The 17731-nt window shown below is 39.7% G+C and overlaps 1 protein-coding gene across 4 annotated transcripts in view; it reads left to right on the forward strand.

Annotated features, from left to right (window-relative positions):
• Nucleotides 1-17731, forward strand: part of HECW2 (HECT, C2 and WW domain containing E3 ubiquitin protein ligase 2) — a 165541-nt gene that overhangs the window by 71184 nt on the left and 76626 nt on the right. For 3 of the 4 annotated variants that reach the window (XM_072932420.1, XM_002193323.6, XM_072932421.1), the window contains exon 3: nucleotides 16687-16794. In XM_072932420.1, the coding sequence (XP_072788521.1) occupies nucleotides 16687-16794 (108 nt within the window). Of the gene's footprint in view, nucleotides 1-9980; nucleotides 11066-16686; nucleotides 16795-17731 lie in introns of those variants that run through there. The other variant, XM_030277800.4, reaches the window with a different exon arrangement.

The raw sequence follows: 17731 nt of genomic DNA on the forward strand, positions 1-17731 counted from the left end.
GCAGTTAAACGTAGTAAATCAAGACTTTGTCATAAATTTCCATTTAAGTTTCCAAAGGAAAACTGTCTTCTGTTTAGCTAGAGCATGAACTCTACCAGTTACTTTGAGGTGGCTTATTTGATAATCAAGAATATTTACTAGTGCCTTGAGACATGCTACATTGCTGGAAACCCCTGAAGGTAATGAGTCTGTGATGAGGTGATTCAATGCTGTGTTACTCATCTCACTGAAAAGGCTCTCTTGGATATATGGTTTGACCATGGACTCTGTGCCTCTAGGAGTAAGCACTAGGGTCGGAAAGCTCTCATGAGGCACACACACAGAGCAATGTTTTTAACTTAAGTATAGGGGAGATCCACTAAACTGTTTCAGGGAAGGTTTTTTGCCTTTGCAGGGAGAAAACAAACATAGGAAAACCATTTCCTGATTAGCCATAGTATGTTGCTTTTAAAGTGGGCGTAAGGAGAGTTACGAGGATGGGAAACAAACATTGCGTTTCACAGAAAATATGTCAGGTTCTTTTAGGACTCCTTCCTGCTCATTTCTTTAGAAATCTAAGACTGACTTATCTTACTGTGTGTGTATATTGGATGAATTTCTTCCAGGATGTGTTGGCTCATTTCCTTGAGTACTTCTAAATTTTCTGAATTTTTTTCAGTCACAACAGATAGCTCAAAAAGCTTTAAGGAAATGAGTCAACCTCCTGAAATAAATTGCTTATTGAATAGAGGATACTGTGTTCAACATCACAGATGCCCTCGATAGTTTTGTGGATACTAATTAACAGATAGTCTCTGAAAATCAGTTCTGTGGGCTTCATGTTCCGAAAGGATTTGGGAAACAAATATCCCCAGCGAGCACCTGAGCTTTCCTGTTAGGAATGTGGGGCATGTTTCTAGACTGACAGGTATTAGTATGAGAGGTGCAGACAGGGAGGTGACAGGCAGGCTCTCTAATGCAAAATTAGGGATGTTGTTGAGCTTCAGTGTAAATGAATGGGAGTAATGTAAAGGTGCTGAGTTGAGGACTATGAAATTTTGATAAAGCAACACTGAAATCTGATCGCTGCATAGGCAAAGTGCTTTGGTCCTTATTTTATTACTCACAAGCAATTTGCATTCTGGTTCCATGAGCCTTTGCTGCAAGTGTCCTGAGTGTCCTGCAGGTGCCCAAAGCAGGTGAGGTTGTTCTGTGAGGAAAGGCCCTGTGCCTGGCCACCTTCCCTTTGGGTTGCAGGAGTCCCAGCAGGGAGTTTCCTTGCTTGGGGCTTTGCTGAGTCACTGAGCTGGCAACTGACTGCAGTCTTATATAGTTAGATTAAAAATAAGTAAGAGGACACAATTTTAGTAACATATCTGTCTTATACAGTAGGTAGGCACAGGATTCGGGATTTTCTTTGCTTCCCAAGGATTACTCAGTGACTCAGGGACAGAAATGAGAAAGCCAGCACCAGACACCATGATCTGGGATTTTCTGTCTGATGAGCCTAAATAAAAGTAAAACCAGATGGTCCTTAATATTTAAAAAGTTTGATGTCTGGATCTGGATCTGAACTTTGAACTCTGAGACAGCAAGTAATAAGCCAGCTTGCCCTGCTTTGGTGCATTACACAGAAAGTCCCTGATGCTATAAATACCACCTCTCTAAACAGAAGTGACGTGTGTCTCCAGACAGGTGACGTGCACTGTCGGGCACTCGAGGGAAATCTGAATACATGCCCACCACAATAGAGAGAAGAAAGCCTGGAACATCTGCAAAGGAGTTGAACCAGTTGGTGTGTAAAGTGTCTCAAAACAGTGGGAGTTGCATAAAAGCAGGTGCAAAATACAACCCCAACTGCAGTGGAAGGAGACAGAAGAAGGTGTAGGGCTCTGTGTCTGGTTTTGTGGTTGTTGTCAGTGATTGTTGCCTGTAATTTGTGGTCATGAACAATTAACTTGCTACATTTCTCTGGTTGGAGTGTAAGTGTCGGCCATGGTAGTTTGGTACTCTAATCTGTAAGCTTTTTGATACAACCTTTAGGACTGAAGTAGCAGTGTGTGCAGGCAAAAGGACAGAATAGTCATAGTTTATTAAAAAACAAACAAAAGCATTGCATCAATAGAAGCATCTCTGTTGAAGAATTTGAAGAAATTATTGATTAATTTGGCAGGAATGCAGGAAAGAAAATGTTTTAGACAAGAGTGACTTGCAGGTCCAGTGTACCTACCTGTTTGCAGCTCCAGCTTGAGCATAGGGATGGTATATCCCATGTGTGATAGAGAAAATCAGCAAAAATAGCTGGCTAAAACCATCAGGACAAACTCCTGGCTCATTGTGACAAAATGGGTTTGGTGGTCTCAACAAAGAGCCAATAAAAGACTTTGCATGTCTGTCAAACAAGCCCCAGGCTGCAGTCCAAGGGAACCTGAATCAGGTCAGGGCCAGTGCAAGAATGCAGGGACTGAGACAGCAGGGAACACATTCTATTTCCTCCATCTGTATACCTTGCAAAAATAGCATCTTTGAAAGTGTATGTGCAAATTTGGAATGTGCAATGCTCCTGATCTATTTCTGGATTATCCTAGGTCTGCTTAAAGATTAATTCGGTGTATAAGCACGCTATGCTGTTTGGTGGATAGGACTGAGAAAAACATGATGTGCTTCTGTAAAGTGAATTGGGTCAGACTTCAGTCATACGGTCATCCAAAGAACCTGTTCTCCAGGTGACCCACTGTTTCCCTAACTGTGCTGTTAAATGCTGCAGTGTCAGCATGTTAGTGCCAGATCCCCAAATGGGACAGTCTGTGTTTGCAAGTAATCAGTGACACACAATATAAAATTAAGCAAAAATGTAACAAACTGTAAGCTGTAGAAACCACAACTTGGCTGAAAATTACGTCCCAGGGACTTGGTTCACAAATATTAGCAAGATTTACAGCTCACTGTAAAACCTGTGGCTAGTTTGGTGGGATATAACCAATCTGAATGGATTTTTTTGTTTGCAGTTTTTATATACTTTTAAACCCATAGATACCTTTTTTGTTGTTTTTGTATATTACTTGCCCACTTCTTGGATTTACGCTACCACACTAAGTTGTTCTGGCTGTGCTCACTGGAGCAAAATATATGTGTTTGGAAACAGAGCATTTTACTTCAGGTGCAACATTAGTAGGAAATGCTTAGAAAAGATGTTTGCTTTGTAATAGGCTTGTTGGGCTTCATAACTCAGATTCTTGGACTATTTGTTCTTTCTGTTGGTCGCTTTTACATTTGAGTTAAATTACGGAGACATTGAAGCATGACAAAAGGATATTGTCAAAATATAAACATTTTTCTGTATTCCAAACCAGGAAGCTCCCTAGCTTTCTAATAAATTCCCTAAGAAACCTATTACTGCCAAATGACAATAGACTAGTTTGCATTCCTCCTTAAACAACTCATAATATTGAAGATAAACTTAAAAACAACAGCTGCTAAGGGAATATTAAATCCCACAAGATCCTTAAGAGATGTGTGCTGGAGAGACACAGAATAGAATGTTTTTTGACAAGTTTCAGAAACCAGAAGAATTTCTAAAAGGCAGTGAATAATTGCTTGAAACTGGCAAAGAAACTTTTTTTTACCTGAAAAAAAGTGGTTTTGGGAATGGACTTGAACACTGAAAGTGAAGTGCTGGCTGATACTGTTACTGTCAAAAGGCTGGAACAGGCTAAGGAGAATTTTGATCAATGTCAGAAACTGCAAGCAATAATCAAGTGCAATTGAAAGTAAAGCTGAGGAATCGAAAGGCTGTCCTTTCTCTCCTTTCAGTGTTGAAGGATGCCACATTGCTGAAAATTCAGAGATCTCTGTACCATCATAATAGGTTCGGGGTTCAAACCATCAACCATTTGAGAATGCAAAACCCAAATGAACCTCCTGGATTCCTAGATGTCAGCTGTTGTGTGTAGGAAAACTCTTTTTTTCTGTGTAGCTGATCTGTTCTGTGGGTGTACTGCTTCTTGTTTTAGCCCTCATTCCTAGCAATAAATAGCACTTTCACACACTCACATACCGAAAAAAGAAATAAGCCTAAGTAAACACCAAGTGAAACAAGGGCTGAAAATGCAAAAGTGATTGAGGGTTAAATGAGCTCCACTGGGCTCTTGGGGAGTGTGTTTGGCATGTACTTTGCTCTTTCCTGGTTCATTCCTGGAAAGGAAAGAGAACTGTGGGGAAAGCTGAAGTTGGTACTTAGTATCAAAAGCAAAACGAGAATATCCAACTAGCTGGCCATAAAAGCAGCTGCTGGATTACTGTGTGCAAAGGCTGGATCAGCTTTTGGGGTGATGCTGGCTCTGTAACAGAATGGTTTGTGCTCAGAGTTTAACACTCTTGCTAATGATCAATTAATCTTTTTTTTTTTTTTTTTTTTAATATGTCTTACAGAAAACTTTCAGTAATTCTGGTAGAAACTTTCACTGGCAAAAGCTACTGGTTGGAACTGCTGGAGGGTGTACATATGTGGGCAGTTAAAACGCTTAGTTCGGATTTGTGGTTACAGTCATTCTACTTCATGGCCATGAGCAGAACAAGCCATCTGGCAAGGGAGTGCCTCCTTCTCATCACACATCTGAGAGCTTCCCACAAATGAGATTTCAGCTCATTAGGATACTTTATGCCCTTACAGGGATTTGTGAAGAAATACATACCTTTAATCTCTTGTACTTTTATCTGAGTTGCATGATTTTGTTCTGTTCTAGAAAAGAAATATGTTTATTGAACCTAGCCTTTTGATTGCATATATACATTAAAGATTTTTTTTCTTCAGCTTGTTCAGAAGTATTATAAATACCTAATGAATTATTTGGGCCTGCAGCTCTTTCATTGAAAGTTGTGACATGATTAGAGGGCTAGAAGTGTGGGCCCTTGCTGAATGACACTGCTCTTGAGCTGGTGGATTCCTTTATTTTGATAGGTAAAGATGATGAAGTTACTTTCAGGGTGTAGCTGCTTATGGTTGGCTGGTGTTTGTAGCACCTGGAAGGTCTTGATGATCAAGATGTTGGACATAGAGAAGTCACTGATCTGTAGTGACAGAGCTCATCCTTTGAGCTCTTAATAATTTCTAGCATTTGTAAAATGTAAATATTTCTGCCAGTAATAGGTCTGTTAGAATATGAATGGGAAAAGAGCATATCAGGTGGATAATGCATCAGTGAATTCAGGTCAGTTTTTGTAGAAGATAATTGCAGAAATTGAGGGATTTGTGTCATTTGAGTAAGCTAGAATGAGGTTTTCAAATTATTGATGTGATGAGTAGCTAGTTCTGGCTTTTCACCAATTTTGAGGATCACCTGTCAGGTGAGTTTTTTTAATTGATAAATTTATTAACCTAAAGACCATGTAGCCTATATTACAGATGCTTACAATTTATCATCACCTCACTTTTAGGACCAGAGGATGAAAAGGGTAAATAAGCATGATACTTGTCAAAAAGTGGTTGCAAAATTTATGTGAATTTATAAAATACTCACGTGTCATTATTAAGTTGTAGGGCAGGGGAAACAGGCATGTTTAATAATAGGCATGGAATGGCTCCTGTTAATGAGGGCAAGAAGTTTTGCAGTTTATTAGATAAGTAGTAACAGGTTTGATACTTCCGTTAGCTACTTGTTAGGGAACCCATCTTACCACTGGCTGGGTTTCAGATAATAATTTATCATTGCTACTATAAACTGTATAAAACAGGGTACTTTATTCTGCTGTATGAAAAGCTGGAGGAAAAAAGGAAAAGGGAGCAGAAGGATGAGCAAAAAAGGAAAGCAGGAAACTAGACAACGTTCTGTGCAAACCTATAGGTCAATAACAGCAAATATGCTTGTAATGAATTTTGCTCTGTTTCATGGGTAGCCAACATGAGGCATATTGCAAAATGCTGCCTGAAAAGAAAGGTGAGTGTTCAAGCTGACTGTTTCAGTAATAGACAGTTGCCAAGTACTTGTTTCCTATCTGATTTTAAAATTTCATTAATATAAACAGAACACATGACACTTGGCAACAGTTTCAAAATACAGATTTAAAATAACATGCGTATGTTTTCAAAATCTCCTCTAGCCTGTTGTGCTTTTCCTACATGTGCATTGTAGTGATATGTATGGTGTTTAAAGGGCAGATGTACATTTAATAATAATTAAAAATTGTGTTTAATTTTTAGATTTGCAAACAACAACAATAAAAAAATAGAACACAGTCATCAACTCTATTTTTAGTCCTCTCAGTTACGGCAATTGTGTTTGCTGACAGTTCCACAAGAAAATCCTCTTTCTGAGGTATAAGTAATTTACAGAAGATCTACATGTGGAATGAAGTGCACTTAAGGTTAGTTTATGAGCTAGTAATCGCTGTCAAATGAGGCCATATTTTACTGAAATTAAACCCAGAAGAGATCATTACATCACTCAGTGCAATCTACTGTATGAAATCCACTCAGTGTTGTCCACATTTCTCCTCTCCTGAATATTCCCACTCTCAGAAGATGAAAATGTGACTATTGCCAGAGAGCAGCAGCAGACTGAATAGGAATAATGTGATTGCAGAGCAGGAATTGCTCCAAGTACGTTTTGAGGCTGAGAAGGAGGGAGGAGGGAAGGGATGGCCATAACCAAATGGCCTTCCCTGAAGTGGTTCCCACTGTTTCCACTTGAGAAGTGTTTGATCAGGAAAAAAACACTAAGCAAAACTGCCATTTCTCTGGGTCCTTTCTGTGCTGGGTGTTTGCATACAGGACCAGATGTTTGCTGGTTAATAAATAAACCAGCATGAAGGCCATAGAATAAATGACCCCTTACTTTTTCTGCCTCCTGTAGGATTACATGTGATGTGTATGAAGACAGCCACAGTGCAGAAAGCCTCTCTGTAAGTGCAGCAGTGCTGGTAGCAAAATTGTGCATTTGTTGGTAGTGTTTATTTACCAACACAGTTTCCCGGGGGCAGGATAGGCTATGGAGACAAGAGCATGGCTTTGCCGGTATCACATCTTACACAGCAGGAATACTTTGTTATATTTTCAAGTATTTCTGGCAAAAGATTTGTGATGGGAATGTGGTCACAGATAAAAGTGCATGCCCTTTATCCTTGTAAGCTACAGTCCTCTTCTGCGTGCAGCTAAAGCAAGCTCAACAGCTCATGTGCTGCCAGCAAACAAGTGCTTATCTGACACCATATAAGGCTGTGGCTGAGGACAAAAATTATGAAAAACATTCCACAATAAACTTAGACTGGCAGATTTAATATGGCACAGAAAAGCTTAGATACAGGTGGGTTTTTTTTCTTTTTTAGTTTAGCTCTGAGAGCGTTTAACCCCACAATAACTTTGTAACGTTAATTAGGAAAAAATGGCTTGTTTTTCTAGATATTCGAAACAGTCTTGTCCCAGAATAACAGGATTTTAGGATATTGGTGTACGCAGGGTTTGTTGTTGTGGAGTTTGGATTTGGGTTTTTTGCCCTTGGACTTGCTACTGTTAAAAGCAAGAAAAACACCTTTAGGATACAGGATTGTGGGAGTGTCAGGATGTGTTTAGAGACAGGATATAACAGTGAGGAGCATATTGAGAAGGAATTATGGTGGTGAAGATGAGTTTATCTGAATTTTAGCAAGATGTGAGATGCAGTGAAGCGCTTAAAAAAAAAATGATGTGATGCTACGGAGGGAGACAGGCTTCTCTTTTCCTTAGTATATTGCTTGCATCTTTGCTGTCCTTGTATCCTCTCATCTTTATAGTGAAATAGCCTGCTAAGTTATTGTAGTACCTTAGAACATTGGTATAGTCCTATTTTGGTAGCCATTGGTGGCCTAAATCTGGATTTCCAAACTGTTCCCTGCCTGGTGGCCACTGCTTTTGGCATCTCTATCTTCTGCAGACATCACTTACCCTGAATCAGGAGCAGCTGAGATGATTGTGAGTTGACAGGAGAGGTGGTGAAGCTTTTGCCTCAGCTGTGTGCTGCCTCTCTCAGGAAGAGTTTGAAACACCCCCCGTGCCGTATTTCCCCCCTCATACTGCTAGCTGGTTCTCAAGCATTGAATGGTAGATGATTTATTAGCATTTTGTAAAGATGTTGGGAGTCTTCTGCGATATCATTCAGCAGCTAATAGTCTTTATATCTAAGGGCGTGCAGTACCATCTGTCGGAGTTTATTCAGTGTCATTCTCCAGCTTAAGTTTTGCTCTAACATTTATGCCTTTCTTGTAGCCAGTCTTTAGCAGTGCAGTGCAGGAACAGCCAAGCATTGTGTCCGAGTGCTGTGCAGGATGTAGTTTCCACGTGGGCCAGGTCAGCTGGCAGTTGGCTCGTGATGCACGGGGCACTTGTGCCGTGGGTTGGCACATGTGTGAAACCTGAACTGTAGGTGGGAATGAAGTGCCCATCGTTTATGAAGGAGGATTAATAAGATTTTCAGGAAAGATGTTAAGCTTGAGGTAATTTCCTTCCTCTTGTTACGCTTTTGAATTTCTGCCAGTAAGATGGGTGAAAGGGGTTATTTTTGTCTTTGAATGCTTTGAATTTCAATGATGCCTTTACTTTGAATACAGAGAAGTGGAATTCCACTTTATTCCTGCCATTGTACTGTCATATGTCTGAAAAAATAACTTGTATTTTTTTTCCAGTATCTTTGTGTCTTGCATTCTAGTTAACTAATCCTTTGAGCTGCTGCTGTGCCCTGAAATATCACATTGTATGAGGACACATGGAGATGCTCTGATCCCCATGCTGAAGTGTTAGTGTATATAAAAAAGAAGTCAAAATGTAGTGTTACAATTCTTGGAAAAGAAGGAAATGGGCAGTGTCTGAATATAGGCTGTGTATGAAAATGAGAGCAAGGATTTTCCCACTCTATTAAGTTTCAATAGCAAAAAGGTTTCATAGTTCAGTGTTTGGATGGGTTGTATAGTATGGTGTCTGTGCTCTGCTTCTGCAGCTGAAGTAGGAGTAAAGTGTTAGAGAAGTTGATGTTATTCCTGGCCATCCTGTCAGTCACAACTAGAAAAATTAATAATGTCTCTTGCTGCATTAAGCAATAGAGTGCAATAAAATTCAGCAACATATTAATGTATATAGTGAATCATGGGTGGCACATGAGGGAATGCAAATAGGGGCTTTCTGCTTCTTGCCCACAGCTCAGGGGCAATCAGTGGAGGTACGCGAACCTTAAATTTGGTTGTGCAAAAGGAAAAATTGCTTCTGTGCTGAGAGGAACAAACACCTCTTTGTTTTCTGACCATGAGTCATGATTATAGATGGTGATGATCCTTCACTGCTAAAATAGCAGGACTGTGACACCAGAAGGCCAAAATCTGTGTCCAGGCTGGAATTCAGAGTTTTGCCCAGCACCCTCTGGCATAGCACAAATACCTTCAGGAAGAGCTGCAACAGCAGCTTCTCTCTTGTATGAGGCTGTAAGAGCATCTCTTGTACCTTTTCCTGCCTCTTTTCTGCTCTTGCTTTTCTCAGTTGAAGACTTTTGTCTTGTATTTCCATTACTTTCCAAGTTTTTTCCAAAGTGTCTCAAAGAGTAAAGAGAACTGTGATAGTAGGATCCTGTAACTACTTAGGGAGCTTTAAAGACTGTCCAAGAATTTTGTTCTCAACTTTTTTGGGGTTGCTCTGTTGGGGTTTGAGGGAGAAACGTTTCCAGCCATTTCGTATGCAGCAGTGTGTTAAGATTTCTCTTACAATATTCCAGCTCTGATGTTCTTTCACCTTCTGTCCTTTGAAGATACAATTCCTAGAGGTGCTCATGCAGGCACAAAGCAATACGTTAGCTTTCATCTCTTCGTTAGCAAAGAATCCATCTTAATTTCTTTGACTGGAAGCATTTTTGGAAAATCTTCAATCTGAGTAAGAACAGATACTCCTCTAAAAGGTGGAAGTTTTTTTTTTTTTTTTTTTAATCTGAGTATTACTGGGAAAGCCAAGATTTGTTTTGAGAGCCTGAACCTACAGCTCCACAAGTGTGCAATTCCATGCAGTGTGTGTTGTGAAAAATTTGATCTCAGACTACAGACAAGATTGTAGATTCCTTTAAGAACTCTTTTTGTTCTTGAGGTGCTGGGAGTGCTTTGCCATGGTTTAGGTCCTTGCCACAGGCTGAAGGAGTTTTAGGTCAGCTGCAGTTTTTCCACCAGGAGGCCATCGAGGAGTTGGAGCATGTGGGGCAATAGAGGTTTGTCCAAGCTCCTGCCCCGAGGTGGCATTTACCACCCTCAAAGAGGAGAGGTAGTAATGGAAGCTCTCTGCCATCTCCTTGTCCTCCTGCCCAGGAGCGCCCTGTGCGGAACTATCCTGGGTTTAAGGCAGCTCTATCCCAGCCAGATGTCATGGAGCAGTCCCCTCTTCCCTGAAATAACTGGATTTGCGGGGAAGTCATGCGGACAGCGAAATACTGTGTAAACAAAAGCCAGCACTTCCAGCGAGCTCCCGCTGTGCTCGTTGCTGTGGCTGCCTTGCCGTCATTTCTAGGATTTCAGGATCCTGCTGTTTACATCAGCCCGCCCGTGCTGCGGGGCCGTGGCCATGCTGAGGAATCCTCCCATGGACAAGGCAAGGAAGGAAGTGGAGGGAGGATGGGGCTTCGGCATCCTGTACCCTTTGGAGGGGAGTGGCTGCAAATAGCGGAGCCCGAAGGACGCAATACCTTCTGTGTTTTAGCACGGGCTGCTTGGACCCAGAGCAATCTTGGAATAAAGGAGAAAAGGCAGACGATGGTGTGTAACTGCTCGGAACTGCCGCGGAGTCGGAGAACATCCTTCTAAAAGCCTTTCCTTCAAATGACAGGAGGAAGGGAGAGGACAGGCGTGTCTCGTGGAGCTGAGATTATGCAGCGGTGCTAACACAGAGCTAAAGCCTCCAAACTTGAGCTGCACGGGCTGGCTCCAGAAGGCAACTTCTGTAGAAAGCACTGGTTGTGATTGGGAACGAGGATGCTGTTTTCAATATCTGTCCTCTAAAACGTTACTGGTTTTTATTCTTCAGTTTGTTAATTGGGCTCTGATGGAGGAATGCAGTTTAGGATCCACAGGCATCCTTTGGAATGGCCAGGTAAGGCTAGTAGGTACAACTAAGCGTTGATCTTTAATTTCAGCAATGGTGCTGTCTTTCATGAGAAATATTTTGGTTGTATCAGGTAACCTGTGTTCAAAGGCTGAGATGGCAAATTCTGAACATCAGAGAAACAAGCTCTCACTTAGTGGGTTAACTGATACCTAGTGTCTTCTAAATTGATTGACATAATGTGATTTATTATAGTAATTGCTTGCAGTAGAAACCCTTGAACTTGCTAATTTACTTATTGACTGTCTAGAAAAGGAGTGAGGCTTCAGGTGATAAAATTTATCTTCTCATTTGAATGTGTCCTGATACAGTTTCCAAGCGCTTTTAAGCATATTTTGGGTATGAGGAAGAAATATATTTAGTTCATTATATCAGTAAACACAGTGCTACTTCTTTATTGATCACCCATGGATTTTTAGTTCTAGTATTTCTAGAATTAAAATTATTGGAGGTTACCAAAGTGAAAATATTGCACAAAAGTTACTGTTACAGACTTTCCCAGTCATCTGCCCAAAATCCACTGTACGTACTCTTTGGAATGTTCTTGTTAGTCTTACATTTTGGTGACAGTCTGTTTTACTGCTTGTAAGTCTGTGGTCACACTGAAATGAGTGCAATTGTTGGCATTGTAAAATGCATGTCAGTTGTTTTTTTGTTTTACATTGGAAATGCCATCCTAGATATCTCCTGGGGTTGGCTCAAAATCAAGTTCAGAAATATTCTCCAATGCAGATTAACCACAAACCTGTTACTTTTAAAGACTAAATGAAATGATGGAATAAAATAGGTAGGGGAGTGACCATTCTTGGTAGGATGTTTATGAGAGGAACTGATGGCAGATCCACACATCTCAGCCTCAGACGAAACTGGATGTAGCCTTGCTGTTCTCCAGCCGTCCAGCACTGCTGATCCTCACTGTAAGAGAACACCTGCCTACAGAAGTGAATGAGAGTGACGCTTTGAAAGCTTAGTACCAATACTCCTCTTAATAACTGAATGCATTGCACACACCATCTTCAGTGCCAAAAAATTATTGACATCAGCCTAAAATGTGAAAGAAGTAAACATTCTGACAATATGAATTTAAAACTTTAAATTGAAACTGAACAATACAAACACTTCAAAACATTTTGCATAAAGCATCTTCCAGAAAGGGATGAAAAATCAGACTGGGATGTAAATCCCAAAGGAGGATAAAAGAATTATGCAGGGATACAATGGTGTTACCAATGTGATTGATCTTTTCTGAGCTAAGCTTTTCTAAGCATGTATTTTTCAAGAGCTGTGAGTTAGCCATATATGGTAGTGAGAGATGAAAATTTTTAAGTTGTGTATAATTAAAGTTGACAACCAGAATCTATTAACATCACCTTTGCTCTGGTATGAGCATCTTTATAAATGTATTAGAGTAAAGAGATCAGAATGCAAAAGTTTGAACCTCTTAGATTGCTATAGCGACCTTTGCTTATTGCACAGGAAAAAATTTAAATCAATGATGTTTCCACACAAGGAATTTGTGACTTCTATAATGTTTTGGTATATTGAAGAATAAAAATCATTTGTGTTGAGGGAAGCAACCCTTTTATCACAAAACTTAACACTACTGACAACAGAAACTGGGACCAGAAGATGAGTGCTGGTTTGCCTGCTCTGGGACTGTAAGGCTTGTTTCAGATAATTAATTGCTAGCATTTCCTCTTCATCCGTCTTGTAAAAGACTGTATCTTATTTATCTATTTGTTGCTTTAATCTATGCAAGATCACTCTGTGAGATGATGCGTTTCAGGTAGTTTATCCTTTTTTCCTAAAACAGAAAGAATGAAAGATGTAAGACACAAAGAACAAAATGTGAACTCCTCAGAAGCCTCCTGACCCCTGATGTCAGACATTGGCTTAGCACAGCTGCCAACACTCCATAACATCCTTCTGCAAAACTGGGAGTAGCAGATGATAAAACATGATTGTGCAGTCAGACAGGCTGGAGAAATGGGCAAACAGGAGTAACCCCTGACATTGGGACGGGCTGGGGGCTGACTCTCTGCAAATCAGCTTTGCAGAAGAAGACCTGGAGGTGGAGGACAAGTTGAGGGGGTGCCAACAGTGTGCCAGTGCAACTTTTCTTAATGCCAGGTTTGGCCGATGGTTTAGTAGTTAAATAAAGAAAACACTGTTCCTCAGAATGGTTTTGCTTTACAGTGATTTCAAGGGGCATTACTCAAAGTGAAATTCCACACAGTGATGCATTTATTATTACCCACTTTTTGTTGTAAAACGTTATCTCATGTACTCTGATTTGTACAGGGGTTGCAGTTCTGAGAAGTTCTGTTCTGTAGTATATTATGTCTGAGAATTACTGAAGATAGGGAGAAACTGTGCATCTTGCATTGTTTTATTTCTTTCAGAAGTGTAGCCTTACTGGACAAGATACTGATGCAGTAAGACAGTGTTTTGTTGCATATTTTATGTTCTGGGAAAGGATATTTATATCTACTCTTTGGCCCAGATTCTGGAACAGTTGCCAGTTTCACAAACAGCAACAATTATGTGCTAAAAGGAGAATAGAACTGCTTAGAATCAAAGTTCCCTATGGGGAAAAAAAAATATATATATATGGAGAGAGGGAGAGAGTGTGTGTGCATGGATGTTTGGGGGAAGAGAAGAAATGAGGGAGTGATAATTCTGCTGTTGCTCTTTGTGCTCTTAAACACTTCCTTTGTTTTTTGTCAATGTTTTTATCATTATTGTGTACTTTAGTATTTTTATGCTAAGTATTTTTTCCCTTCACTTTTTCTTTTTAAAATCCATGAACTAATGTTTGAAGTTTTTTTTCCATATGCATTAGTAATTTTGTTTTTCCCCTATGTGAATAACATCATAAAAGTAGAAAAAAACCGATCTGTTTCAGAAGAAAGTCAAAGCTGACCAAAATAAATTCTGCAATTTGAGTCGATTGCTGACAGGCAGTGGTCTGTTAGCATTTTCCATCTCTCTGTCTCCACCACCTTCTCTTGCAGTGGCAGCATGCCTGTCGGCAGAATATCAATGATTTACTCTTCATTGCTGCAAAGGAGTCCGTCGTTCATGAAAGGGCTGAAAATCCAGGCACTTCTGTAAATGTGGGATTTTATTAAATAAAGTGAACGAAAGCGTTCTGCGTTCTTCTAACTACCAGCTGGGAATTTGAGACTCAGTTCATGGAGGACCTTATCTGAAGCTCACTAATATCCCTGTAAAAATTACCATTGACTTTGCTTTATGACTGATTTAAAAAACAAATAGCAGTTGCTTGTGTCTTATTGTTGGAAATCTCACCAATATAGGTGTATTTCATTGCTTCAGGCTTTGTTCATTTGTTGAACAGGATAAGAATAAAAAACCTCATGGTTATAATATACCAAATATCCATCCTTGTTCTTAGAATCATGAACAGACTCTTCTGCAGTTGATTAAATACAGAAATTCAGAACTAGAGCATGTTAGATAAGATGTTTACTGTCAGGAATGTGTTCATTCATTTACCTAGATGAAATGAGAATGCTGAATAGTTAAAAACTCTGTGTTTCAAATAACTGAATTTTTAAAGAATCTGCTCACTTTTGGTAGTGATGTTTTGGATAACCAGGTTTATATGGTCGACCAGGGCAGTCACTAGTGTAGTGTTGCTGGAAGTTAAGCTGTATCTCCTGGCTTCCCAGTGTTCTGTCTGGAAGAAAACAGGGGGCCTTGGGATAGGAAGGCAAAATAAAAATGTAAATAAATTAATCAACAGTGTATTCTTTTGGTTAGTGTGTCATTGCAAACCACATAGAGATTTTTTTATAAGACCTGTGGGGTGATTTACAGGCTGTACATTTAGTACTCCTCTTTATATGGCTTTGGAAAAAAAAAACCAACAAAACACGGGTGAGATGCAGCTTTGTTTACTCTGAAAGTTTCTTACTGTAATGAAGAATAAATACATGCAGTTTAAGATTTTTACTGCCTGTGTGCCTGACTTTCTTGTGCATGCAGTTTGTGTCCTACCCAGTTGATTCTGCATGAGAAGTTAAGCCTGAGGGCATTACAAGCTTGAGGTTCACAACTGTTAGGAGAACCCTCCCGTCCCTTCTCCTTGTCATTGAGATAATTGGGAAATTCTCCTGGACTTGTCATGATTTTGAGGTGTTGAGACATCAGCTTTCTAAAAATTCTCAAAGTTACCCATGGCTGGAGGCATGAAAATGTCAGTAGCTTGTCATGACCCCTTCTTGATTCTCAGAGCTTTTCTAGGTTTTGGGCAGTGTGTAAGTTCTCTTGAACAACCACAGAAGTCCAGTGTGTGGTAGTGTTCTGTGTGTTGGTTTGGTGGGATGAGACATACAGACTGCACTCATCATAATTCAGTGGGGTTATTGCATGTACACTGAGATGAGCCATCAGAATGAAAGGGAGAAAGAGAAGCTTTAGTGTGAGTTCATATTTTTAAGATAAATGTAAGAAAACTGCATTGTTTATTATTCTTGCATGGACAGTATATGGATATCTAAAATGTAGGTGACAGTTCTGTAATCTTACGTGAGTTCCTACCAAAGTACAAAGGAATGTGCTTGAATGAATATGAGCTTCATGAACAAAGCCACAGTAGACTAGGTTTTTAGTGAAGTATTTTTAAATTTGTAGAATGCACTCTAATGTATATAATAAAAGAGGAGTTCTTTAAAAATGTATATTAAAGAATATGCAGTACCTCTGGAAAGAATTAGGATGTTGTATTTAACATCATAGGTGCAATTCTTGTCTAGTCTAGTTAACAGCTGCTGAAATGCACTGGTAAAATGTCACAATGCATACTTCCAAAGAACGTCCTGTACAAAAAAGTTAAGTTGGATTTATGTCAGCTTTGTCCATGTCATCAGAACTAACCTTTGTGCCCTTTCAAACAGCTTCTTGCCCTGGTTTTCCTTCATTCATCTGGCGAATCTGGTGTTCTGGGTGTCTGAATACAGACTGGAGAATAAAACGGCCCTAAGACTTGTGTTTGTTAGGACAAAAATTTTAATTTGAGAAGGGATAATACTGATATTGCTAAGCTGATCTGCAGATACTATTTGCTTTGAATGTTTTCTCTGAATGTATTTTGCTGAATCTCTCCTTTCTAGCTCTGGCTTACTGACAGTTCTGCACTTTGGGCCTCTAACTGGATACTCCTAGTTACAATTCTGCATTTTCCAGCTAGGGAATGAGTGCTAGATTTTCACATCACAGAGCAGGATTGGTGTGCAGCATGGTGTAGTAATTCTTGATGCAGTTTCAATCAGCTATACACTCCCAATAGCCTCTCTGTTGGATTAGGGAAGTTTTGGAATTTAATACTGTAGCTTGGCAGGTCACCTTTTACAGGAAGCCATAGATTTACTTTGGCTGTGTGTCTGTCTGCTCACTCTGCATAAATTGATCTATCAAATGTACAAGAGAAGCTATTTATCTTTTGCCAGATAATTTGATTTCTTTATTTTTTTTAATTTAATACAAGTAATTTTTTGTACCTGGGTCTCTTGAAACTGAAAACCAAGAAAACTTCTATTTTAAATACTACTTGCTGAAATTATTTTTTGTCTTCCCTCCTTCAGATGAGAACTCTCCAGCCAATTTCTGGGATTCCAAGAATCGGGGAGTGACTGGCACACAAAAAGGACAAATTGTGTGGCGAATTGAACCTGGCCCCTACTTTATGGAATGTGAGTACCTATTTATGCAGTGCATATTCCAAGGCAGCTCAACAGGGTGGCATTTGATACCAATTTCATCAATCCTTCTGATGAAGCAAGGGAATTGATTGTATTGCTCTTAGGGGGGAGCATTTTTCCAGTGCATTTGCTGGATGCAATAAAAACGGACTTGAGTTAGATGTGCATTTGTGATGTTCTTAGACAGCACATTTCACTTTAAGGGAGGAAGGAGTTGCCTTGTGTGGTGTGATGTAGTATATAACATTGAAAGATGAAGTTCCTTCCCACAGAAATTCCAAATTTCAGCTGGCCGAATATTAATGGTAAGTGTGTGCAAAGGAAAAAGTAGTAAGGTAATAGAGCTCACTGATATTTGTTGTGGGAGGGTTGGATTTGACTCTGGGAAGTGCCAATGTCCTGTTCAGTTGCATCAGAATTTCTCAGCTGAGGATTTGTTGCGCTGGAAAATCTGCTGGGCAGTTTGGAAATACTGAGAGTCTTTATGTGACTGAAATAAAAAGCCTTCAGTTGAAGTGTGTTGGTAGTCAAGGTTCAAATTGAAGAGCTACATCACTCTCTCAGACAACCAGGATTTATAGGAATCTGAGCTACTCTGCTGTGGGCTGTGTTTTCTTTCTTTGTTGTTTTTTTTTTTTTTTTCTTTTGCTTTTTAATGAAGCTATGCTGTCCTACCATATGAAGCATAGAAACTGAGGTTCTAATCATGTGATATTGTATCAGAGCTTGCTGGAAACTCTGATGTGCCAAGCATCAAAGTGGCAATCAGTCCCAGAAGAGCTCTGAGTTGCTCTACCACCTGTTTAGCCTCACAGTAATGAGTCCTCTTTCATAAGTTAAAAAAAAATAAAATTACTCCCACTCCTTACTTCACTGCAGTGAAGTAAAACACTGCAGTGCTGCTTACTGTAGGTCTTGGCAGAAATTT

The sequence above is a fragment of the Taeniopygia guttata genome, chromosome 7 (assembly GCF_048771995.1).
Source record: "Taeniopygia guttata chromosome 7, bTaeGut7.mat, whole genome shotgun sequence".
Classification (NCBI taxonomy): Eukaryota; Metazoa; Chordata; class Aves; order Passeriformes; family Estrildidae; genus Taeniopygia; species Taeniopygia guttata.